The 26,221-nt window shown below is 43.0% G+C and overlaps 1 protein-coding gene and 2 non-coding genes across 5 annotated transcripts; all 3 read left to right on the forward strand.

Moving 5' to 3' along the window:
* Positions 1-18,238: 18,238 nt before the first annotated feature.
* Positions 18,239-22,856, forward strand: RPL21 (ribosomal protein L21). 3 transcript variants are annotated; one of them, XM_030562517.1, is made up of 6 exons: positions 18,239-18,275; positions 19,132-19,210; positions 20,358-20,419; positions 21,230-21,342; positions 21,974-22,124; positions 22,728-22,856. In XM_030562517.1, the coding sequence occupies exons 2-6, from the start codon at positions 19,144-19,146 to the stop codon at positions 22,815-22,817; spliced, it is 483 nt and encodes a 160-aa protein (XP_030418377.1). In that variant the 5' UTR covers positions 18,239-18,275; positions 19,132-19,143; the 3' UTR covers positions 22,818-22,856. The 3 variants fall into 3 exon arrangements, with proteins under 3 accessions (XP_030418377.1, XP_030418393.1, XP_030418385.1); XM_030562533.1 differs by lacking the exon at positions 18,239-18,275 and adding an exon at positions 18,328-18,341; XM_030562525.1 differs by lacking the exon at positions 18,239-18,275 and adding an exon at positions 18,881-18,885.
* Positions 20,956-21,032, forward strand: LOC115644611. Its single transcript, XR_003998548.1, has one exon. It is a non-coding gene; the product is annotated as a small nucleolar RNA SNORD102 (small nucleolar RNA).
* LOC115644625 lies at positions 21,402-21,531 on the forward strand. The gene has a single exon (XR_003998561.1). It is a non-coding gene; the product is annotated as a small nucleolar RNA SNORA27 (small nucleolar RNA).
* Positions 22,857-26,221: the final 3,365 nt, after the last annotated feature.

Raw genomic sequence — 26,221 nt, forward strand, 5'->3', positions numbered from 1 at the left:
AAGGGATTTGGGTCTTGGGGTCCCCAGGGAAGGTTTTTCAGGGGGACCAGAGTGCCCCAAAACCCTCTAATTTTTTGGGTGGTGGCAGCAAGTACCAGGTCCAAGCTGGTAACTAAGCTTGGAGGTTTTCATGCTAACCCCCATATTTTGGAAGCTAAGGTCCAGATCTGGGACTAAAGTTATGACAATCTGGACACAGGAGAACCACAGACTAATTGTACATTATGTGAAAAAGTATTTCTTTTGATCAGTTTTGAATTTGCCATTCATGCTGAGGGAATTGATTGATGGTTGCGATGATAAAAAGACAAGGGGAGAAGGGATTTTTAGTGAGTTTTTTTTATTGTATTTTTTTAAGTGGGTAGGCATACCCCTGACTCAATGGCAGAACCTGTTCCAGGAAGATACAGGCTAAACCTGCAGCTGCTGAAGAGATAGGGATTATCAGAGGGGACAGTTTATACTATACACAGTAACTCCTCACTTAAAGTTGTCCTGGTTAACGTTGTTTCCTTGTTACATTGCTGATCAATTAGGGAAAATGCTCGTTTAAAGTTTCCCAATGCTCCCTTATAACATTGTTTGGCAGCCGCCTGCTTTGTCCGCTGCTTGCAGGAAAAGCAGCCCATTGCACCTAGCTGGCGAGGGCTTGGAACCAGGGTGGACCGGCAGTCCCCCTATCAGCTCCCTTATCAGCTTCCTGCTCCCCTAAATTCCCTCTGCAGCAGCCACCCAGCAGGCTATCAATTTCAGCAGTTCAGCTGTCCCTCCCTCACTGCCATGTGCAGTTCCTGCCCTCTGCCTTGGAGTTGCTCCTGGGAGCCTCCTGCTTGCTGTGCAGGGGAGGGGGGAAGAGGAGGGCTAATATCAGGGTGTCCCCCTCCCCTCTACTCCTGCCCCCCGCTTACCCCTTCGCCATATAGAACAAGGTGGGGACAGGACAGGCCTCAGGATGGAGAGAGCTTGCTGGCTGCAGCTGCTATCTCAACTTCCTGATGTTTTTAAAGGCAATGTACTTAGAACGGTGTCAGCATACTTAAAGGGACAATGCGCATCTCTCTCCCACACACACAGGATGTGTCTCTTTGTCTGCCATGCTGTCTCCCCTCCCTTCACTCATGCTGCCTTGTAGCATGAGGCTACATTAACAACAATCTGTTAACCCTTGAGGGCTCAACCGAGTGCTATTTCATCATTTAGCAGTAAGGCATTCCCTGAGAAATATCCCTCTCTCTTCTACCCTCTAACTTCACCACCTCAATGAAGCTTCACAATCATCATTGCTGTGTACGGTATTACATTGTTTGTTTAAAACTTATACTGTGTGTATATATATAAAATATTGTTTTTTGTCTGGTGAAAAAAAATTCCCTGAAACCTAATCCCTTCATTTACATTAATTCTTATGGGGAAATTGGATTTGCTTAACATCGTATCATTTAAAGTCACATTTTTCAGGAACATAACTACAACGTTAAGCGAGGAGTTACTGTATTTTTCAAACAACAAATCTAGAACTAGAACTAACAAGACCTGTGTCCATTCATCTTAATCACTTTATATGAGACTCCCTTTCCTCCATCCTTTGTCCTTTTAGATAACAATGTCTTTGAGGAAGTGACTGTCTCTTCCTACACATATAGAAAGTGCTGAGCACATTTTAATAAATAATAATAAATACATAAATAAACTGTGTTTAGAAACAGGTGGCCAAAACTCATAAGAGCTTTTTTTTCCACTGTGAAAACCATAGATTTTTGAGTCTTTACTATATAAACAATTATGATTCTTCACTTCTGAAGGTCATTAGAAAAATCCTACTAAACAAGAACATTAGACCCAAAAAATGCAGCTCAATAGCTCTTTCAACTAAAAATTGGAGGACAGAGGTGTATGTTCAAAATGAGCATTATAGTAGAACTATTTGTTGCAATCTTAATTTTGGAGTTGTGAGCACTCCATAATATTAACTACTTGATGGATCATTAGATGATTACCTGTTCTGTTCATTACCTCTGAAGCACCTGGCATTAACTACTGTTGGAAGACAGGATACTGGGCTAGACGGACATTTGTTCTGACCCAGTATGGCTGCTCTTATGTACTCTTCCCTGGCTCTGCAGATCATAGAGATTCTTGCCTATTCTCACAATTTTCCCCCACCTGTTTCTGTCAAGAGCATATTTTTCCCACTGATATCACATTAAGACCTCTTAGGCCGTGCTCAGTATTATCCCTCCATCTCCTCCTTGGTCAACCACAAGGTTAAGCATCATAAGGATGTCTATCCAAAAGACACTCAGCTCATCTGTCTTTCATCATTCTAACAACATGCCCTGCCCACTGAAGACAAGTTTTGACCGCTAGGCAAGGTCAACACTATACCTTCTAACTGCAGTTGACCTCATCTACCCACATTGCAGTAAAATATATAGAACCTAGTCTTCACTAGGATTTTACAGCAAGATAACTAATATGCATTAGCTATCTCACTGTAAAAACACACCTCTTTTGGCAGTGAAGACATAGGCACAGGTGGGAGTGCATTTGTGTTGTACGCTCATTGCACTATTGGTCAGGTGTGTGTCCCTGAATGGAGGAACAGAGGGTATATACTGTTGGTTTCCTTAAATTTAAATTTCTTTGATTTTTAGGTTCTGTGTTAAGTCTATTATTGGTAAATCTACTTTACCTGACACCAGGCACAGTGTTTTTGTGTTATCATTTTATATATAGTACATTGGGATTAGTCCAAAGGCAGCAACTCTGTACCTAGCTCCTAATTCATCAGGAGTCATTCAAGTACAATTCTAAGTCAGTTTTATCTCCATAATCTTAACACCTGAAGGAGAAGAAAATTAAAATAGTTTATAAATATTTACAGTAGTTATAGGAGCAGGGGGGAATAATCAGATACTTTGCCAAATAAAGAAAAACTAGATGAGATTTTAGCAAAGACGGATGTTTTTTAGTGCGGTCTCTCTGTTTAGAGGACAAGAGCCTTTCTTCTTTCCTATACTTTGGAATCTATAAGAGTCTCATTGTTAAAAACTTGTTACTCCTTCTCTTGTTTAAGAGTTCTCAGTTGACATTTAAGAAATGTCATCTCACTATCCTCAATAACTCTCTCTGAATCCTGTAATTGTGCTACTTTATCTTATCCCATTGTGAACCAGCATATACATAGTTAGGTTATTTGATGATTGAAAGAAATATCAGTTAATGGATTTTACAGACTCTTTTATACCACCTGAGGCATTTATTTAAGGTAATTCTCAAACGGTAAACAGTTAATAAGGAGATCCCTCGATTTGAGGAAGATCTCTACCATGGATTTACATATGGGTCCTGAGAGAAAAAGGTTACTGAATATTGAACTGCAAAGAGTATTTCAGCTAACAGTTTTTTGTCAAATATATCAGCAGTAGACAAAAGGCTGAAGAGAAAATGTGTCCAATAAAAAATGAAAATAGGAATTTGGAGTTAAGAATAACGGAACAATAGATTTTAAAATCATTACTGCTTTTTGTCTTTAGACAGCTAAAAGAAGATGGAGAACTGGCTACGAAGGAGATCATATTTCTTGAGGGAGTCAGTGTATGCGTATAAGAATGGATATCATTATGAAAAGAGGTGCTCATATACTACAGTGATAAGAACAATATAAAAACCCAGGCCCTGATCTTGCAATGATCTCTACATGAATGGACCTTGCCTCCCTGTGGAGCCCAGTTTTCTTTAACATGGTTCTGGTCTGCATGGGTGCAGGAGCTTGTGCAGAGCTCATTGGAAAAAGAGGACCCTAGGTACATAGTAAATAATGTTGTCTACTTAAAGTATTAAAAGCACCAGTTTCAGTTACAGTACCCTCTTGTGTTTTATGAAGGGAATTTGGTCCTTATTACGGGTGTCAGATTAACAGCTCTGGAGACCAACATCCTCAGAACAAGCATAGCAGAAGCCAGTGACAGGACATCTTTTCCGCTCAAATCCTTCCAATGAACTTCAGCCCTAATTTAGAAGAACTGCTGCTGGGGAGGAGTGGATGGGATGGGATGATGAAGCCCAGGACTATTTGGCCCTTTTGCTTCCTTCCAGAACAGCAAACAAAGGTGTCAATTGTAATGGTTTTTGTGGTGTGGGTTCTGCTCTGTAAGAACTAGAGTAACAACTCATTTCAAATAGGCTACCAAACAACTATCATGTAATAACTTCCAGTCATTACGTTTGAACTGGCAACCTATATGTAAGATGTTTTTTACACTATTCCAGTCCCTTGAGGCAACCAATTCCCTTCAACAGTTAGGTCTAAAGGAAGTGGAATAGAAATTAGCAAAGTACCATGCAAAATAGTAAGCATTTATACACTGGTAAATTGATCAATGGGAGCATAGAAAATATTGGAAAGAACTTCGCAAGTAAAGTAATTAAAAATGCTTACCATTGACTTCTGATATGTCTCACACGTGCTAATGTTTATTATTTTTGCTGTGATTGAAACATATTCACTGTTAGCCATATTTTGTTCTTTGGCTGATTGTAAAGCAATCAGTTCTTAAACACTGCTGTCTTTGTTGTCAACAAAAAAGTACAATCATTTTGATTCACTCTCTCAGAAGATTTCTACCCTGGAAAATTAGTAGCTTCCCTGATGTACTTGCAGATGGCCAGCTGATTTAATAGCCCCATCTAGCTATACTTATAATTTTGTTTTTTTAAATAGCCACATACATGTCTGATAACTATGAACTCACCACTAAGGAGTAAATTCACTGAGAACAGTGTTGCTGAGACCCAGGGCGCATGTGTGAGAGAAGGGGCAAATCTTGAAATTCTTGCTTAGGTTTTATTGAGTCCTTATTTAGACCAAAGTCATTATGCCAGCTCTCATGATCTTCTTGCTAGTCTCAATATTTGTTGCTTTTCTTAAAGCCTCCAGTTTAATTCTTAGAATTATTTGAGAATCTCCACTTTAATTTAAAAAAACACAAATATGCTTCTAGCCCTCCTGGTTGCTGAGAAAAGCTTGAGAATGTGAACCCTGAAGGCAATGACACTAGAAAACAAAACAAAAGAACCTACACATTTTTTTTTTTAATTACATGATTTTTAAGCCAGTCTCATGGTTTCTAGTGACCGGATTCTTGATTTTTAAAGGCTTGGGATTGGCAATACTGTTAATGACAATGTGGTGTAAGGGCTTCAGGATTAGGACAGACATTTCATAATAACATTTACATTAGAATGCCTTTCATTACACATAGAAAAACTGAGGCACACAGGGCTCAAGGGACAGATCACTGTCCTTTATTGATTTTCACTTTTGCTTCTTTTTAATCCACCATTATTATTTTTTCTCTTTCTCTCAGCCCTACATCTTTGTGTAGAGCAACTGTCGTAGCAAAAAGAAGTGGCATGTCAGAGTGTGGCCAATTCTCACTGTTTTACTGCAAGTCTTCTGATAACTGATGTTTTACTTAAGGCCCCAGTTACTAGATACAAGTGATTATTATCTGAGAATTTCATCTTTCATTCATTTTTTTAAAATAAGTTTCTAGATCATATTGTTGCAGTCCAAAGCTTGAAAACATAGTCTGAGCACACCCTAAGGTTTCAAAAAACTAGAAGACAAATAAAAATAACTCAATGTATTTTAAGATATAAGTATTGTAAAGCCAATCTTATGATATTTTGAAATCTGGTTTATGATCTTTTAATAATTCAAGTTGTCAATACTGGGTATAGCTTCAGAGACCAAAAGTCACCCTTTGTTTTGGAAGGTGAGACTCTGGACTATGTCTGCATAGCACATTAAGCCCAGGCTCTTACTCAGATTTAAGTCCAAGCCCTCCCACCTGTCCACACAGAAGTAAATTTCTAAGGACTCAGGTGTGCAAACCCTGGTAGGAGTGTGGGTCAGAGCCACATTGTGACTGCAGAGTAATGCACACTGGAAAACTTAATCTCAACTATACATACAAAATAATGGGGCCTAATTAGCTGTTACCACTCAAGAAAGAGATATTGTGGACAGTTCTCTGAAAACATCTGCTCAATGAGCAGTGGCAGTCAAAAAAGCTAACAATGTTAGGAACTATTAGGAAAGGGATAGATAAAACAGAAAATATCATAATGCCGCTATATAAATCCCTGGTACACCCACACCTTGAATACTGTGCACAGTTCAGGTCACCCCATCTCAAAAAAGATACTTAGAATTGGAAAAAGTACAGAGAAAGGCAACAAAAATAATTAAGTGTATGGAACAGTGTCCACATGAGCAGAGTTTAAAAAGACTGGGACTTTTCAGTTTGGAAAAGATATGACTAAAAGAGGATATGATAGAGGTTTATAAAATCGTGAACGGTGTGGAGAAAGTGAATAAGGGAGTGTTATTTACTCTGTCACATAACACAAGAACCAGGGGTTACCCAATGAAATTAATAGGCAGCAGGTTTAAAACAAACAAAAGGAAGAACTTTTTCACACAATACACAGTCAACCTGTGGAACTCATTGCCAGGGGATGTTGTGAAAGCCAAAAGTATAACGGGGTTCAAAAAAGAACTAGATCAATTCATGGAGGATAGGTCCATTAATGGTTTTTAGCCAAGATGGTCAAGGATGCAACCCCTTGTTCTGGGTATCCATAATCTCTAACTGCCAAGAAGCTGGGAGTGGATAATAGGGGATAGATCACTCAATGATTGCCTGTTCTGTTCATTCCCTCTGAAGCACCTGACATTAGCCACTGTTGGAAGACAGGATATTGGGCTAGATGGACCATTGGTCTGACCCCGTACGGCCATTCTTATGTTTACATTCTTAAATGATGCAGGTGAAAGCCCAGGCATTTTGCAACATGGATGCAGCTCAAGTTTGGGTCTCCAGACTCAGGACTGGCAAGTCCAGCAACATTATCTCACAGTACCCTGGGCTTTGTTTCTCAGTCCTTCCATCCCAAAACTTCCCACTCACTTCCCAGGAACCACAAGCAATTTCCTGGTTCAAATGCAGCTGCTCAGCATTTATCCCTTCATGTCCATGGAGACTGCTCAACTGGAATAACAGTTAACCCTCATGTGTATTAATGTGACCAGCACTAAGAAGTCATCCTGAATCAAGTGTGCTGCTAGCTGGCCAGAGGAACACAACAGAATTCTGATTAACCTCTGGTGCAAGGTGAGCAAGACATTCAACTTAATCAAGAGCACCTAGGACAGTAGTTCTTAAACTTTTGTACTGGTGACCCCTTTCATGTAGCAAGCCTCTGAGTGCATTCCCCCCAATAAATTAAAACCACTTTTTTATATATTTAACACCATTATAAATGCTGGAGGCAAACCGGGTTTGGGGTGGATGCTGACAGCTCCCAACCCCTCCCAGACAATAACCTTGTGACCTCCTGAGGGGTCCTGACCCCTAGTTTGAGAACCCCTGACCTAGAAGGTACTTGGGAGGCCTTTTGAAGTTATACCCTGGGGAGAGACCCATTGTCTCCTAATTACCTGCTCCTGCAAATTCCAGATCAAAGGCCCCTGAACTACATAAAGGGTGGACTAAATATGCCATACGTGTGCTTGTTCAGAGATGAAGCTGTAATGATCTTGAAACCACGCGCAGACCTACTCGTTAGGGTTATGAAGGACTGCTCCTACCAGAGCTCATGTTAGGGCTGGGTGATCTCTGGTATGTTTATTAGCATCTGTGTAGATTCTTTTGTTGTTTTACATGTTTTCTCTGTAGTGCTTTTTCCTTCAGACTAAAATAGGATTGTATAGGAAGTGCTGTGTGGTAATTTACAACTGTTGGCAATCACTCTGTTAGCATCTGAAGAGAAGGCAAGAGAAGCTTGCCTAGGTAGCTTGTCTTTTGCTGGGAATAACACAGTGAAGGCAGGGAACTGTTTAGCCTGGAGATACCCTGGCCAGGAGGAAGAGACACATGGGTCTCCACCCAAGAAACTGCTAGGGAGCTAGAAACGTGAAAGTGGGTGTCAGACTGTTTTGAGTGGTTCACAAACAAGCGTGCCAATCTCAGGGCAGACTGTCAACAAGCAAGGGAGAAACCCCAAACTGGTTGCATGACCTATAATTAGATTTTACCAAACCAGTAACAAGTGTGAACTGCTAAAGCTCTAGAACAATCTTACCATGGAGTCACAAACAGTCCCCTTGGACGTTTGGATCTTACTCCCCAGGCAATCTTGATTCTGTGATTGCAAAGTAAGCAAAATAAGCTGTCATAGGATAAGAGGGAAGGTCCTCTCATGGACTGGTAACTGGTTAAGAGACTGGAAATAAAGGGTAGGAATCATAGGCGCTGACTTCTTCTGGCACTGGTGGGTGCTCAACCTCCCTCTGCCGCTGGCCCTGCCCTGACTCCACCCCCCATTCTAACCCCTTCCCCCAGTGTCCCTGCCCCACCTCCGCCCCCTCCCTGCCCCTATTGGACTCCTTTCCCAAATCCCTGCCCCAGGCCCACCTCCTCCCCTGAGCACACCACGTTCCCGCTCCTCCCCCTCCCTCCCAGCTGTTTGGCAGCAGCAAGCCAGGGCCACCCAGAGGATTCAGGGGGTCTGGGGTCTTCTTGCCGCTGAAAACCTGGCACTTCAGTGGCAGGTCCCAGGGCAGAAAGACCCCTCGCCGTGGGTCTTCAGGGCACTTCGGTGGCGGGTCCCAGAGGGGAAGGACTCCCCGCAGCCGAATTGGCACCGAAGACCCGACACTTTGGGGGCGGGTCCTAGGGAGGAAGGACCCCCCGCCACCGAATTGCCGATGACGACCTGGATCGGAAGAAGCTCCAGGGGCCTGGGAGAGTTTTCTGGGGCCTCCGGAGCAAGTGAAGGACCCCGCTCCAGGGCCCCCAAAAAACTCTTGTGGGGGCCCCTGCGGGGCCCGGGGCAAATTGCTCCTCTTGCCCCCCCGGGCAGCCCTGCAGCAAGCACTGGGAGGGACAGGGAGGGAGGAGCAGAGACGCAGCACGCTGGGAGGAGGCGGGGAGCTTCGCTGCTGGTGGATGCAGAGCTGGTGGGAGCTGGCGCCTATGGTAGGAATAAATTGTGAGTTTACAGAATGGAGACAGGCAAATAGTGGTGTTCCCCATAGGTCTGTACTGGGATCAGTATTATTCAACATATTCAAAAATGATCTGGAAAAAGGGGTAAACAGTGAGGTGGCAAAATTTGCAGATGATACAAAACTACTCAAGATAGTTAAGCCCAAAGCAGAGTGCAAAGAGCTACAAAGGGATCTCACAAACTGGGTGACTGGGCTACAAAATGGCAGATGAAATTCAATGTTGATAAATGCAAAGTAATGCACATTGGAAAACATAATCCCAACTATACATATACAATGATGGGGTCTAAATTAGCTGTTACCATTCAAGAAAGATATCTTCGAGCCATTGTGGGTAGTTCTCTGAATACATCCAGTCAATGTGCAGCTGCAGTCAAAAAAGCTAGCAATGTTGGGAATCATTACAAAGGAATAGATAATAAGACAGAAAATATCATATTGCCTCTGTATAAATCTATGGTTTGCCCACATCTTGAGTACTGTATGCAGATGTGGTCACCCCATCTCAAAAAAGATATATTGGACTTGGAAAAGGTTCAGAAAAGGGCAACAAAAATGAATAGGGACTTGCGGGGCCGGTGACCCGGCAGTTGGGGAAGGCTAGCCCCTGACCCCACCTCTTATGCCTGAGGCTACTCCCCTCCCTCCCATCTAACGCCCCTCCACCTCAGGAGTGCAGAGCACCCCCACGGGGGCCCCTGGCTCCAGCACTGGGCGGCGCAGCTGCAGAATCCCCAGTGGTGTGGTCACAGCACCCCAAGCCCCAGTGCATCAGATGGCCAGCCTCAGTGTGCTGGATGGCCAGGCGCACAGGCTCAGTGCTCCCAGCTCTGGTGTGCCAGGCAGCCGCCTGCACTCCTGGTGCCCCAGGTGGCAGAAGGCACAGCCGCAGCACCTCCAGCCCCAGTGTGCTGGCCAGCACAGTCTGAGCCCCAGGCGGGCAGCGCGGCCTCAATGCCAGCAGCCCTGAGTCCCTGCAGGAGACAGGCTGGCCAGCTCCAGCCAACCAGCCTGGGCCAAGGCAGAGCACTGGGAATTGCAGGCCTCAGAGTGGGCTTGAGGGCAGAATCTGGGAAGGGCCATGCCAGGCTGTTTGGGGAGGCACAGCCTCCCCTGAGCCTACAATAGCTGATGTCCATGATTAGGGGTGTATGGAACACCTTCCATATGAGGAGAGATTAATAAGACTGTGTGATAAATGAAGGGGGGAAGGTAGCTCTCTTTTACGGACACGCAGCCAGCCAGTTAGCTATAAAATCCCTGTTAGTAGCTGTTCTCTACTTGCCTTACCTGTAAAGGTTAAAAAGTCCTTAGGTAAAAGGAAGGGAGTGGGCACCTGACCAAAAGAGCCAATGGGAAGACTAGAACTTTTTACAATTGGGAAAAAAATTTCCCTTTATCAGAGAGCAGGGACAGGGCTGGAACTATGCTGTAAAAGCTCGTGCCAGGTATGAAAATCATTAGACAATACCTAGAAACCACTCATTTGAAACCCCAGATATGTAAGTAGATCAGGAAATGTCTAGGAAGACGTGAATAGGTTTCTCTCTTATTTCTTTATGGCTTGTGGACTCCTCTATGCTAACCCCAGGTGCTTTTGTTTTGCTTGTAACCTTTAAGGTGGACTTCAAGAGAGCTATCTTGATGCTTAATTTTGTAATTTATTTTAATCTAGCCAAAAGCCTACGTTCCAAATGTATTTCCTTTCTTTCTGTTTTTAATAAAATTTACTTTTTTTTTTTTAAAAAGAACAGGATTGGATTTTTGTGTCCTAAGAGGTTTGTGCACATGTTGTTTAATTAGCTAGTGGCAACAGCTGATTTCCTTTGTTTTCTTTCTCAGCTCTTCCCCAGGGCAGGATGTATGTGAAAGGGTTTGAGGGTACCCCACAGGAATTCCCAAGTGTGCCCTCCTGGGTTTTAAAAGGAGTTTCTTGCACTTGGGTGGTGGCAGCATCTACCCATTCAAGGTCAGAGAAAAGCTGTAACCTTGGGAGTTTAATACAAGGCTGGAGTGGCCAGTATTAATTTTTAGAATCTTCTCAAGCCCCCATCTTCTGCTCTCAAAGTGCCAGAATGGGCAATCAGCCTTGACAGACTGGGACTTTTCAGCTTGCAAAAGAAATGGCTAAGGGGGTATATGATAGAGGTCTATAAAATCCTGAGTGGTGTGGAGAAAGTAAATAAGGAAGTGTTAATTACTCCTTCTCCTAACACAAGAACTAGGGGTCACCAAATGAAATTAATAGGCATCTGGGTGAAAACAAAAAGGAAGTATTTCTTCACACAATACACAGTCAACCTGTGGAACTCTTTGCCAGAGGAAGGCCAAGACTACAACAGAGTTCAAAATAGAACTAGATAAATTTGTGGAGGATAGGTCCATCAATGGCTATTAGTTAAGATGGGAAGGGATGGTATCCCTAGCCTCTGTTTGCCAGAAGCTGGGATGGATACTTGATGATTACCTGTTTTGTTCATTCCCACTGAAGCAACTGGCATTGGCCAGTGTCGGAAGACAGGATACTGGGCTAGATGGACCTTTGGTCTGACCCAGTGTGGCCGTTCTTATGTTCTTATTGATGTTTGTTATAAGGCAACCATCTCAGTAATATTCAGCTTACTTCTAGTCCCAGTGGATCAGTCACTTACCCCAGCATCACATATCTCATCAGGATTATCCACTGAGCCACCTGGGGAAGTCTCATACTCCTATTTTATAACTTCTCCCTACCTAAGGTCTAACTGACTCAGTTCTCAAATTATGAATATTTTTGGCTCCATCCACCATGGAAACTTACTCTCCCAGCTCATAGAAAAACATTGATCTGCACAGTACCTACCAGTCCTTGCTTCCGGGCACTTAAAGTAAACGGCCTTGCTCTGTCTCCTTGCGTGAGCACACAGACAGAGATTAAAATAAACAGAAATCCATTAATTCCTCAACTGCCTTCCTCTGTCTCCAAACAAACAAATTACTGCAGCACAAAAGACATGTGGGTGACATGAGCAGAAGCCTTGCCCTCTTGGTTCTTTTGTTTTTCTGAGGATAGCAGGGAAAGTTATGTAACAACGGAGAAGGAGTGGCCATGTCTAAACAATTTGGATCAACTGGGTAGTAAACTTATTTTTGCACCTTTCTTATAGGCTGCCTACCATGTTTTACTATGCTAGTAAATGATAACAGATTATTGTCATAAATTTGTGTTTTGGGTGGATTACTTAGGAATGTCAAAATGTTTCTGATCAAAATATAATTTTTTTTTTTACTGTTACTGCTGGACTTCCGAGATTATTTTTTATAGTTAAATATTATCAAAAATAGTTGGTGAAGATTTCCTGTTTAAAAAGTAAAATTTTATTAGGCATTTATGAACTTGTACATTTCAAAAGTGATTTTGTTTACAATCTGTTCTGGTATCACACTAGAGAAAGGTTTAAATAGATTTAGATAATCCTTAAGATTATTTTTCCTATAAAATTAGGTTTAGAATAATTGTCATTTAAATAGTGGTAAAAACAGCAGCAACAGGAGGAATAGTTCATTAACAATCTCATTTTTTTTAAAGCAGTGGATGAGTAAGTCAGTGAGTTAAAGAGTGACATTTTTAACCATTTTGTTTCAGAGTCCAGCTTAGATATAAGGAGTTTTGAACATCCATCATCTGCAATGTCTACAACTTCAGAGTCATCTGCTGGTACCACTAGCAGTGCTGCAACTAACATACATTATGAAGTAAATTACCTGTATCAAAAAACAAAAACTAACAGACTTTCTTCCTTATCCAGTAAAACCATAGATGAGTTTGTAATCAGGACTAGCAAATTCTTGTGAGATTCTAAAGATGAAAAGATTGCATGGATCCTTTATGCAACAAATTTTGCATTTCATCTTGTTCAGAACAAACATTTCATTGACACAGCTACACTCCACCCAGCAGAGTGGACATTGCTGGAAGGTTGGTAGATACTTGTAGATGAGCTCTTTTCATGCTTGTGGTCAGGTCCAGCTCTAGTTTTTTTGCTGCCCCAAGCAAAAAAAAAAAAAAAATACATTGACTCCCCCCTGCACTGCCCTGCTGCCCCAGCCCTGGGTTCTCTCCCCTCCCCCCCCCGCCACCCCAGTCCTGGGCTCCTCCCTTTCCCCCCCACCAGTGTCCTACCCCCACCTCCCTGCCACCCCAGCCCTGGGCTCTCCCCCCAACCTGCACCCTCCTACTGTCCCAGCCCTGGGTCACTGGTAACTCGCTCCCAGGGTGGGTCATTCAGCAGGAATTTTGGATGTGCACAGAACACAGACAGAATTGGTTCCCATATGGTTACAGAACTGCAGTAAAGTGGAACCATTTTCAGCTTGTGTGATTGGAGGATATCTGGATGCACATTATAAGACTGTCCTATATAAATGAGGAAAAGTTGAGGTGCCTTTATTATTCTTTTGTTCCACTCTTTCTTTCTGTGGGGAATTTGCCAATGCAATATCACGGTCTTCCTTTTAAACAAATACAACTAAAAAAAAAAAGGCAATGGCTGTTGAAAATAGCAACTCCAGGCCTAAAAACCACTGGGAAGCATTTCTTGCTCAATTTTCTCTTACCTTTTCTACAACAAGTTACAGTGGATCAGTATTTTGATTTGGAAGAAATGAAATAACAGCTGCCCAAATTGAGCTTGAGCACTCCTGATTTTGAGGGTGTTCAAATCTGGAAGGCAGGTGCTAGATTCCCTTTCTGAATATTAGCTATATCTGGAAAGGAAAAGTTAATTTCTGCTTCCATGGCTCAGAAGTGGAAAGCCTCCTATGTGCCTGGTACTGTATCTAAAGCTGCCCAGGTCCAGAGCCTCCCCTCCCCACTAGAATTTAAAATGAAAAGTAAGGATCCACATACCTCCCTTGCTAGGCTTCAGATAGAAAGGGGCATTGTCCATTTAGTCCACCCAGTTCCTTCTTTGGGGGCTGCAAGGTGAGGTCACACCAGTATCCTTAATCCAGTCTGTGGAAGTTTTCTGAAAGGGATATCTGGGACAAAGCCTTCTACTCCTTGGGCACACTTGTTCCCCATTCACAGTGCCACTCCTTTCCACTCACAGCAAGCTGCAGCATGGCTCAGCTACCTCACTCCCTGACCCCCTCCCCTTCCTGTTGATAGCTACCAAGGGATTGCTGGGAAATGTAGTTCTTTCCCTGCTCCAGGACTGGCTCTATAGGCAGGGAGCTAGGCAAGGAACTACAGTTCCCAGGGTCCTGTGGGTTCTCAGCTCACATGGTGGATCCCTAGCTGCTCCATGGCTCTGCTTCTGCAGGGTTGCGAGAGGGGAGGAAGTGAGCTTTTTTAATAAAAAGATGGCCAAATGCTACCCCCTGCAAATGTGCCACCCCCAAGCACCTGCTTGTTTTGCTGGTGCCTAGAGCCAGCCCTGCTTGTGATACAAATCAGGCAGAGACCAGTCTTTTGCAAATCCCAGTACCTTCTATTTCCCTTCATACATTTCCTCCACCACCTATGCGCAGTTCTATACACTTCAATGCTACCCAGGTAGCTACCTGGGAAACAGCTAGCTCCTGTAGCTAAGTGAGAACAGCAATCCCTACCTCCTCCCTTTCCTGTTCCTTCCTGCTAGCTTTATAGGCCTTCTCCCCCATAAAGCTCACAAGTGATTACCTTGCAGTCCTTTAATGAGCCACACCCTGCTACCTCCAATTACTTCACCTTAATGGGAGCTGAACTAACAGGGGCTGGTTCAGTGCCTCTTAGGCCAGTACCCTGTTACAATACCATGTATGAGAAGGAAATTGAATAGTGTGTAAAAAAAAAACCTAAAAAACAAAAAAACCTCATTGAGAAGAAATCCATTAATCTATGTCTTGATAGGCAGTGCAATGTACACAATGATCCAGTAATATGTGCTCCTGTGACAACAGAAGATGGGGTTGTTTATCTTACAGAAACAATTGATACATTGGAAAATACTCATACGACAGAATACTTAGAAGTAGCAGTAAAAGCTATAACAAAACATGAACAAAAATTCATGTGTCAAGTGCATAGTTTTGTCACAGGCAAAGCTGCAAATATTATAAAGATGAGAAGAAATCTAGGAGATAGGGAAGGGAACCTGAAACTTACAACATATGGGTAAAGTGCTCATTTGATTAATGTTTTAACCAAAGACTTAAGTGCTACCCCAGGAATAAAGCAAAATGTTGACATTGAAAAATGCTGCCATAACTATCACTTTGCTTCAGCTTCAATGAAGAGAGCAGAAGGATCCAAACTAATTCTCCCTAAAGATGAATGATGGAATTCAGCAATTGACTGTTTTGAAATATTTACTTAGAACTGGCCAGTTCTGATGACAATTTGTGAAGAAAAATCATGACAAAATACAGGCAGTCCTCGGACTTACGACACAATTGGTTCCTGAAAACTGCGTTGTAAGTCGAAATGTCGTAACTTGGAATGGCAATACACTTCATTATGGGACTGAGTGTTCTAAAGTCAAAGCCAATTGTCTTAAGTAGAAACAGGGTGTCATGTCAGTTCAAAAACATTGTAAGTGCCATTCAGCGTAAGTCGAACGTTGTAAAGTCAAGGACTGCCTGTAGATGGAACTATCATAGCCAAAGCAGAGGAGCCAACTCTCTGGTTTCCCTGGGGGTGCTCAACCCCTGGTACACTCCAGGCTCTGCCCACTCTCCACCCCTTTCCCTAAGGCCCCACCCCTGCTCCACCCCCTCCCTCGAGCACCCTGTTCTTTCTCTTTCTCTCTCCCTTCCTTTTCCCCCCAGTGCCTCCTGCACACCACTAAACAGCTGATCACCGGCAGGTAGGAGACACTGGGGGGCAGAGGAGCTGATCTGCAGTGCTGCCACTGTGTACCAAGCACCCACTATTTTTTTCCCCGTGGGTGCTCAAGCTGTCATGGAGTCAGCGCCTATGAGCCAAAGTATTCAACACTGGACTAAAGAGAAATATAGAAGATATACTAATATAATGAAACCTCTTTTTATAGCTTTTCTGACAAACTTTGGGGAGATTCAATAATACAGTAGCAAGCTATTTAAATTTGGAAAGAACTTCAAGAGACACTGAAGAAAGAATGCTTTCTGCCTACAAAGTTAAACTGTAGGCAATAAAGAAGCATATGGATCAAGCACTTACTCCACCTTATTTTCTTGCTAATATTCTCAACCTAAAGTTCCAGAATAGATGCCTAACTGCTGAAGATGCTGCTGCTATGACTTGGATGTCTAATAATCATCCATCCATCATGCCTACCATAATAAATTTCAGAGTTGGAGGTGAACCATTCAAAGAATATGTTTGCTGATAATGTTTTAAAGAAATTCACACCATTGAACTGGTAGAAATCACTAGCTAAGCACCTGGGACCAGATTTTGTTAAAGTGCCAAACCAGCTTTTGACAGCAGTAGCCTCTTCCACAGGCACAGAAAGAATATTTTCTTTATTTTGACTAATTAATTCAAAGCTGAGAAATTGACTGAGAGTTGTAAAAAGCAGATAGACTTGTCTTACTCTTCCAGTCCATGATAAAAAACACAGAAGGAGGGCATGAAATCTACTAGTTTTTAAAATTTGAAGGACAGCATAATAATTTAGCAGACAGTTTCATTTGCAAGAGAATTGGGCCAGGATCTACATTCACAAGTTAAATCAACCCAGCTATGTTGCTCAGAGGTTGAAAAATCCACATCCCTGAGCACCATAGTTAAGCCAATTTCACTCCTGGTGCAGATAGCATTAGATTGACAGAATTCTTCTGTTGACCAGTCTACTACCTCTTGGAGACATAGATTAGCTACTGATGGGAGAACCCCTCCTCACTGCTGTAGTGAATGTCTACACTGAAGCAAGAAGCACTACAGAGGCATAGACAAGCCTAGAGGCAAGTGCAGCCTTAAACTCTACCCACTTTCACTTTGGCATATTTGAAAATTTTCTCAGACTAATCTGAAATAATCCCTTTAATTCTGACTACAGTTAGCCCATCTATTTAATACATCTTTTAGCTATAAATATGAAACATGTCTTGATAAGAGAAGTTTATGTACCCAAAACATTTTACATACTGTTATGAATATTTAATTAAATTCAAAGTTACCATCCTAATGCAGCTTGACACAACTCATGAGCAAAATGTTAATTATTTAGTAAATGAGCAATATCATTTACCATTCTCTAATATACTAAAAATATACAATAATCATCTACAAATATTAACCTATGCATTTATTTAAGTAATTGTATATAGTGTACCCTTCTAGCTAGCAAAGACATACCAAATCTCATGTAGTCAAGTATCAGAGGGGTAGCCGTGTTAGTCTGGATCAGAAAAAAGTGAGGAAGAGTCCTGTGGCACCTTAGAGACTAACAGACGTATTGGGGCATGAGCTTTCGTGGGTGAATACCCACTTCGTCAAACGCATGGGTACGTTATGTGTCTCACAAAGTGGGTATTCACTCATGAAAGCTTATGCCCCAATATGTCTGTTAGTCTATAAGGTGCCACAGGACTTTTCGTCACCATTTACAAATCCCAGTGTAATGGCTCTATTTAGTTGTAAATCAATACAGTTTAATGGTTACATTGACTAATGAGAATACACTTTAAAGATGTGAAATATAAATAGAAAAGTTGATTACAACTGATTATTTAAATCGAGGCTTTTCCACTTGGCGATATGACTCACAGGCTTCTCTGGAGCCACCCTGACAAGGTTTACAGAGCACAGAGCCTGCCCTGACTTTTAACACAGCGACTAATAACGAACAGTCCACACAGGGCGACAGGAGCATGTTGTTTCCCGCCACGGGGGCTAGCGCGCCAGGAGTCTAACCACAACAGAACACGCTCCCCTCAGAAGACGGACTGAAACCCCTTCCCCCAAGCGCTCCGCCATGTCACGTGGCCCTCCAAAGCCCTCTTCCTGGGCTGTCCACACAGTTGCCTGTTTTCAATCGATAGCGAGGCCCACAGTCGGGTACTGTATGGCAAGTGTCTCACACAGGGCACGACCCGGTAAATCCTTAGCCGCTGTTATTTTCTTGTCCCCACCGCGCCGCCCTCGATTGCTTTATAGTCAGGCAATTCGCGGACAGCCCCTGAGGTCCCCCGTTAAGATCGCCCTGGAGGCCCCTCCTCCTTCCTTTCGGCCTGAGCCGCCATTTTGTAGGTATGTGTGAGATCTAGTGCTCTTGTCACGCTGCTGTAACACCGGCTAGGGAGGTCCGCGGCTGCGGTACCGATGGGCGCTGGGGAGGGCAGCGGGTGGAGGCCTGGCGGGGCTGGGGGCGGGGGCGGCGGCAGCAGCAGCAGCGCGGGGAGGGTGGCTGCATGGGCCGGAGAGGCCGCTGCATGTGCTTGCTACGAGCCGGGACAGAAAAGCGAGGCGGCTGTACGGGCCCGGGCTGGGGGGAGTTGGCGCGAGAGAGGGGAGGCCGCTGCACAGGCCTGGGAGGGGCCCGGAGGTGGCTGCATGGGGAAGGGGGCCCCCAAGTGGAGGTGCGGGGGAGCTGCCTGCGGCCAGGGAGCGGCATTGCCGCCTCCTGCACCCCTGTTCGGGCGCCCCGTTCTCGCTCGGCGGGGGGAGGGGGGCAAGTTTCCAGCTTGCGTCCTAGTAGGTCCGCCCCGGGCTGCGTGGTATCTCTTGTCTGCTAAGGGGCTACATGCCTGTACAGTCCCTTCATCCAGCTGTTAACGTGACGCCAGGGCAAGCTGCCTGCACTGTGTGAAGTCTCTCTCAGAGATCTGCTAGCGAACGTACCTCTCCCTCCGCCATCTTTGTGCTTAGGTTAAAATATTTTTTTCTGACCTAGTTCATCTAGACAAAACTGTCACTTTTTTCTCTGGTGACTTTTATGAAGCTTTTATTGGAAGTATTAAGCAACAAGCAGGTTTTGTCAGGGGTTTCTACAGTAATTTGGAGTATGGTTTGAAACTAACACTACCTCCAAGCATGCTGCAAGACCTGATTAGCACTGGGGGCAAATACACGTGGATAACCTGAGTTGTCTCTTTTTTCTTAATAGCCATTTGCCAGAATGACAAACACAAAGGGGAAAAGGAGAGGGACACGTTATATGTTCTCGAGGCCATTTCGCAAACATGGTAAGTACAGCTTGTCTTAGGGATACCTGCATTCATAGCAGTAATGGGTTTAGCCATTCCTAATACATTTAAGTATTGTTAACCATTTCTCATCAACGTTGTATTAAGAACAATGTATTTAAGAATCAGAGAGGTAGCCGTGTTAGTCTGGATCTGTAAAAAGCAACACAGAGTCCCGTGGCACCTTATAGACTAATAGAAGTATTGGAGCGCAAGCTTTTGTTGGTGAATACCCGCTTTGTCAGACATAATCTTAGTTGTATTTAAGGTGACAACTAAAAATGCAGAACAAAATGGTATCATATCCACTGCTTTTATAGAATAAATTTTTTTTAATGTAGTAGCTGTCTTTATCTTGTGGTTCCTGAGATTTTGATTACCTCCTCTTTTGACTTCTTGAAAATACCCTGCTATGATGCGATCCAATATAACATGGGTTCATATATAGCATGGTAGCAGTGGGGCTCCGGTGGCGCTTTAAAGGATCCGCGGCTCTGGCTGCTGCGGGGAGCCCGTGGCCCTTTAAATCGCCGTTGGAGCCCTGCCGTCACTACCCCAGGGCTGTGGCAGCAGGGCTTGCTGGTGATTTAAAGGGCCTGGGGCTCCCCGTGGCTGGAGCCCTGGACTCTTTAAATCACCACTGCAGCACTGCCACCGCTACACCGATATAACGGGGTTTCACCTATAATGCAGAAGGAAGATTTGGCTCCCCCGACCACGTTATATCGGGGTAGAGGAGTAGGTTACAGTATGAATACAGTACTTGTCATCTTTACTAAAGATAGGATAACTGCTTTGAAGAGGAACGTGAGAAATAGTTATATGTATTGAGAGCACTGACTTAAAACTAGAATTAATTAACAAGTTCAAACTGCACTTGCCAAAAGGCAATGGCAACAGCAGTTACACAGCTGACAGTAGGGGGTGGAAAGCTTACAATGTAGTATTGTCTTGTAACTTCTACATTGATCAGGTTAAAACTGAACTTGAATAAGCCATAGTATCTTAAATTGCACTTTTTTTAAATGTGAGAAGATGGATGGCTTCTCCGTTTCTAGTCACTTAAACTTTTTCAGATGAGTTTGAGAAATACCACTTTTTAGTAAAATTGATTCTTATGAAATGACTTGTATTTTTCCCTCACCAGGAGTTGTCCCTCTGGCCACCTATATGCGAATCTACAAGAAGGGTGATATTGTGGACATCAAGGTATCTTCTAACAGTGTAGCATAATTTAAAGATGAAATAAGGTGGTCTAAAACATATTCAGTGCCAAAACAATGTAGTATACATTTTAAAAACATGGCTGAGACTGTAAATGCTAATTAGTGGACTGTTTTGGTTGCTGTAACAGCTGTCTCTTCAATTGTGCCTGTTCACTGGGAATTGATGTCTGAAAGCTGGACATCTTGAGATTTTACTCTTTGTACAGTGCCTGACACAATGGACCCAGATTCATCATTGGGGCTCCCCTGGATGTTGTTGATACACAATAAACTAAGGGATGTACTTGATTACATATATAATAGGCGCAGTGTGACAATTTCAGTTGCAGTGAGTACTTTGTATTTTCTGAACTTGTGCTCCGGAATCAACTATAGTGTTGCTTCAAATTAGCTTTTTCACTGGATACTGATTTATTCATAGAAGAATTCTACTTTTATCTTCCAGTATGCAAACTTTTGAGAAGATTTGCCTGTTTGAATAAGCTAAGGATTCAAAGTCTAAGCTTCTTGACATTCTGGAGCTTGATGATGACTGTCTCATGTGATTGCTTTGGTAATAGCAAAATGAGCAAATCATTTCACCGGCACTGAAAGCAAGCCAGGATTGTCAGAGAAGTTTAGTAGATTTCAGATATCTTGTGACCATTTGAGTAGCTCAATGCAAACCTGTAAACATATTCCAAGATATCCATAAAATTAAGAGTGTCAAATTTTTTCTCTATTCTCCACATTAAAGCTGAGTAGAATGGTTTCACTTTATTTTAATGGTCTTACTCTATTATGTTTTTAACAGGGCATGGGTACTATTCAACAAGGTATGCCCCACAAGTGTTACCATGGCAAGACTGGAAGGGTATTTAACATTACTCAGCATGCTGTTGGCATTATCATAAACAAACAGGTTAAGTAAGTGTCTTAACTTTCCTCTGTGTGAAATTTGATTTTTGAAAATAACTATAGTGACACCCCCCTCTTTCACTTTGCCAAGTAGACATTTCTTGTCTTCCTTGGTCATTCAGTTGGGGTAAAATAAGTCCTTTAAAAACCCAAGCAAACGACATTTGTTTGGCTTGGATCCTGTCAGGGGAAACACTGGTCTCTGAGTGGCACTCTAAACAAGTTTATGAAGAGTTCAGCTGGCTAGCATATTTATACTAAGTATGTTTTTAAAGGTCATTATGTTTTCTTAATTTTACTGAACTGGGCATAATGCAGTGTAGTCACTACAACAAGGTACGTAGCCTACTTATCCCTAGACCTACTGACTGTGGATTGAACTACAATAGTGGTAGATGATACAACTATTTGTCCCTGTATTACAGAGGAGACAATCATTTGTCTTCAAGAGTATTAGTCCTGAGATGATACAACACTTAACCATGTGCTAATGCATCTTGTTGTAGAAACTGATAAAACTCTGACTACAGTTCTGTGTGTTTTGAGCAACAACCCTTAAGAAAAATGCTTCTGTGACTTTAACATGAGCTTCAATATTTGTTTTAAGTACAATAGATTCAAAACAGGTTTTTTCCCTTAGGGGCAAGATTCTCGCAAAGAGAATAAATGTGCGTATTGAGCATATAAAGCATTCTAAGAGCAGAGACAGCTTTCTGCAGCGTGTGAAAGAAAATGAAAGGAAGAAAAAGGAAGCGAAGGAAAAAGGCACTTGGTTTGAACTGAAACGCCAGGTACTGTTTTTTTTTATTAACTGAACTAATGATACACCCATGACACTTAAGACTCAAACTGCTTGACCATGTAAATGAGCATTTGGTCCTCAGACACTAGTGAAGGAGGGGGCCAATCAACTAATGGTTTTTATGTCAATACTAGACCAGGCCTAAGTGGGAGAAATATTGATAAACACTGAATATTTATTTAAGGTAGGTCTGTACTGGAAAAAGTTAGGTTAATCCAGCTGCATTGCTTTGAGGTATGAAAAATCTGTAACCCCCTGAGGGATGATGTTGAGGTGACCTAATGCCCAGTGTAGACACCAGTAGGTTGACAGAAGAATTCTTCTATTGACTTGGCTACTCCCACTCTCTACAATGTGGGAGCCCTTCCCATAACTACTACTCAGTAGCACTGAGACTATTTTAAAGCAGTCAGATTGGAAATACGTTTAGTTTAATAGAATCATATGAAAAGACAAACTTCACATTACACATGATGGAATTGGTTTACACATTGCAAATGTGACTGCAAACTAAATGTTTTAAAAAATATAGCAAATCAGGTTTACTTTGAGTGTTTGTCACATTAATGATTATTGCTATTTTTGCTTTCAGCCTGCTCCACCCAGAGAGGCACACTTTGTGAGAACCAATGGCAAAGAGCCAGAGCTGCTGGAGCCAATTCCCTATGAATTCATGGCATAGTGTAACTTAAAAAAATAAAGGCGTCTCTTTAGGACAAAATGTGAGTGATGGTTGATTGCTTTCAAGGCTGCTTTCTGAACATATGCTTTAGAAAATTAATCTTCCTTCTATAATCAAAAGTGTAATTTAATCAGTTTTGGGTAACAAAGGTAACAAATTCTGTACATCACGTATACCTTAATTACTATGCTTTGCTTATCCCAATGATTAAGGTTAAGATTTTGTCACAGATGTTTTTAATAAGTCAGGTTGCAAGCAACACACACATTCTGGAAGCCCATGACATGTCCCTGACTTTTTCTAAAAATACAGAGGGGGTAGAAGGGAATAAAAATCAGGGGCCCTACCAGGGCCCCAGCCAAAAGTGAGAGGTCTGTTAAAGTCTGAATTGGTGACCTATGTATCCTTACCAATGATGATTCTCCTTCGACTGCATTCTCATATTGCCTTATTAGACACTGTCAAACAGAATACAGCAAGCAGTATTTAATGTCATATTACAATCTTTAGTTTAATTAAGAAAACAGCTTCAGGTCTCATTTACTTGATTTTTAGCTGGAAGTGGCTCACAGCTCTGTGAGTCTTAGTAGATAGGAACCAGTTTAGGTGTATTTAGCTGACCATTATGGACATTTCAGTCTACTGAGTTGTGTGTAAACTGTTAAGAGTTTCAACGTTTATAATTCTCAAAACAAGATTAGTAAAAAACAAAGCTGTATGCATACTCGAAAGGTGGTTCCAAGAGCAAATCCCTCCTGTAGACTTCACCACACTTAAGGTCTGCCTTTGCTCAATCAAACTAAGGTGCTCCAGAGTCCCTGCTTCAGTGGACTTGAGTGTTCTCAGGGAAGGTTGTCTATAGTATTCAGATATACTAAGGCATAGGAATAGATTTTCATTCCTGTGCACATCAGATCCACAGCACTGAAAAATACCATACTTAAGGTCCCCAGGAGCTAGTGAAATCAAAATGGAGTTTGTATAGGAAATAGGCCTTGCACCTAAAAATCTTCCCCAGTAACCAGCCCCCTTTCTCCTGCAAGCCAGCTTTCAATTTTGGTAGCTGATTTTAGATATCTATAACCTACCTTATACTCCCCCTTTTCCTTGTGTTCTTACATGCCAGTTCCACAGCATGTGAGGGGAGACTCATTGGTCTCTGCTCAGCCTATCCCCAAACATCCACCCCTCAGATTTACAAAGATATAATGAACAAGAAATACGTTATAGCATTAGAACTTCAAACAAGAGTCAGCTTAAAAAAATTGTTGGATGCATTGGGAATTCTTTTGCAAAAACAAAATACTACACCATGGCTTGGATGTGGGGGAGGATATTAGGAAAAACTTTTTTCACTAGGAGGGTGGTGGAGCACTGGAATGGGTTACCTGGGGAGGTGGTAGAATCTCCTTCCTTAGATATTTTTAAGGTCAGATTTGACAAAGCCCTGGCTGGGATGATTTAGTTGGGAATTGATCCTGCTTTGAGCAGGGGTTTGGACTAGATGACCTCCTGAGGTTCCTTCCAACCCTGATATTCTATGATTCTGTACTTACAAGTGCGATAGCACAGCTCCACTACTACTTGCAGCCATGACTAAAGCTTCCCTTGAGTCAATCTAATACTTGTTTCATAAGATCTGGTCTACACTTAAATTAGGCTATGTCTAGACTACCCGCCGTATCGGCGGGTTAAAATCGATTGCTCGGGGATCGATATATCGCATCTCATCTAGACGCGATATATCAATCCCCGAGCGCGCTTATATAGATTCTGGAACTCCACCAACCCCAACGGAGTTGCGGACATCAATCCCGCGCGGTGAGGACGGGTGAGTCATCCGATCTTAGATATTCGACTTCAGCTACGTTATTCATGTAGCTGAAGTTGCATATCTAAGATCAATTTCCCCCCGTAGTGTAGACCAGCCCTTAGATTGATCTAGCCATGTCATTTGGCAGTGAAAAACTTCACGCTGTGTGAGGTAGTTAGGTCAGTGGTTCACACTAACCACTTGTGTGTAGACAGGTTGATGGAGGAATTCTTTATGTAGTTAGAGAAATGGATTAATTACTTTGATAACATTGATGTAGGAAGCATCTACACTATGGTACTACACCTACAGCTGTGCTGCTGTAGTAGACATTAAATACAATTAAAAATAGCTTCTTTAGCAGTCTGCTTCCTGTGGGATCAGCACTGATACTAGAGCTATACTGCTTTAAGGAAAGTGCTGGAGGACTTCTATACTGAAGACTCAAGAGTATCCTGAAGCTCTCTGGTTCTCAAGCAGTATGCCCCCACCCCTCCAGGGGCTGTAGCATATTTCCTCGTGGGGTAAATGGTGATGGCCCTGCTTCCACACCATCTTCATGATTTGCACTGCAGGAGTTGTACAGAGGAATCACAATTGTACAACTAGCACCATGTCATCCCCATGCTTAAGCAGTGCCTAATAGGCAAAACGTTGCTGAAGAGAAACAGCAAGTTTCCGAAGACTTGAATTGGCCTCTGGAACAGCTCACCTTCAATCCCTTTGTCTCCCCACCCCCAACTCTTCATCTGATTGCTTCCTTCCATATCATGTCAGTGCCTTTACCCACACCATTCACAGCCTTGCTTCCCCATATACATACACTACTCTTCCTCTGCACCCCCTTATCCCTACCAGCTCAGCTTCTGCCTCCTTCACTTTGTTCAAATTCCCATCTATCTTTTCCATCTCCTTTTCATGCTCCATTTCAACCTCTCATCCACCATTGCCCCTACGCCCTCTGCCCTCTTACCTGTTCTTCCTATCCCTGCATCCCTTTCCTCTCTCAATCATTCTTCCTTTTTCCTCTCCCACATTTGTCTCCATCCACTGACTGAGTACAAATCACTCGGCTCAAAATACAGTGGCCTTGGCTACACTGGCACTTTACGGTGCTGCAACTTTCTCGCTCGGGTGTGAAAAAACACACCCTCGAGCGCAGCAAGTTGCAGCGGTGCAAAGCGCCAGTGTGAGTGCGTCTCCCAGCGCTGCAAGCTAATCCCCACGGGGAGGTGGAGTACCTGCAGTGCTGGGAGAGCTCTCTCCCAGCGCTGGCACCGCAACCACACTCGCACTTCAAAGCGGTTCCGCGGCAGCGCTTTGGAGTTTCGAGTGTAGCCAAGCCCAGTGATAAGAGTCCTAGTGCAGTGCTTCTCAAACTGGGTCAGGACCCCAAAGTGAGTCCTAACCTCATTTTAATGGTGTCACCAGAGCTGGCTTAAACTTGCTGTGGCCTAAGGCCAAAGCGTGAGGTTTCAGCCCTACATGTTGGGACTTGGGTTACGAGCCCCGTGTTAGGGGCTGAAGCCCTGGAGCTTCAGCTTTGCTCCTACCCGCAGGTCAGTGGGGCTCAGGCTGTGGTCTCCCAGCC

The sequence above is a fragment of the Gopherus evgoodei genome, chromosome 1 (assembly GCF_007399415.2).
Source record: "Gopherus evgoodei ecotype Sinaloan lineage chromosome 1, rGopEvg1_v1.p, whole genome shotgun sequence".
Taxonomy (NCBI): domain Eukaryota; kingdom Metazoa; phylum Chordata; order Testudines; family Testudinidae; genus Gopherus; species Gopherus evgoodei.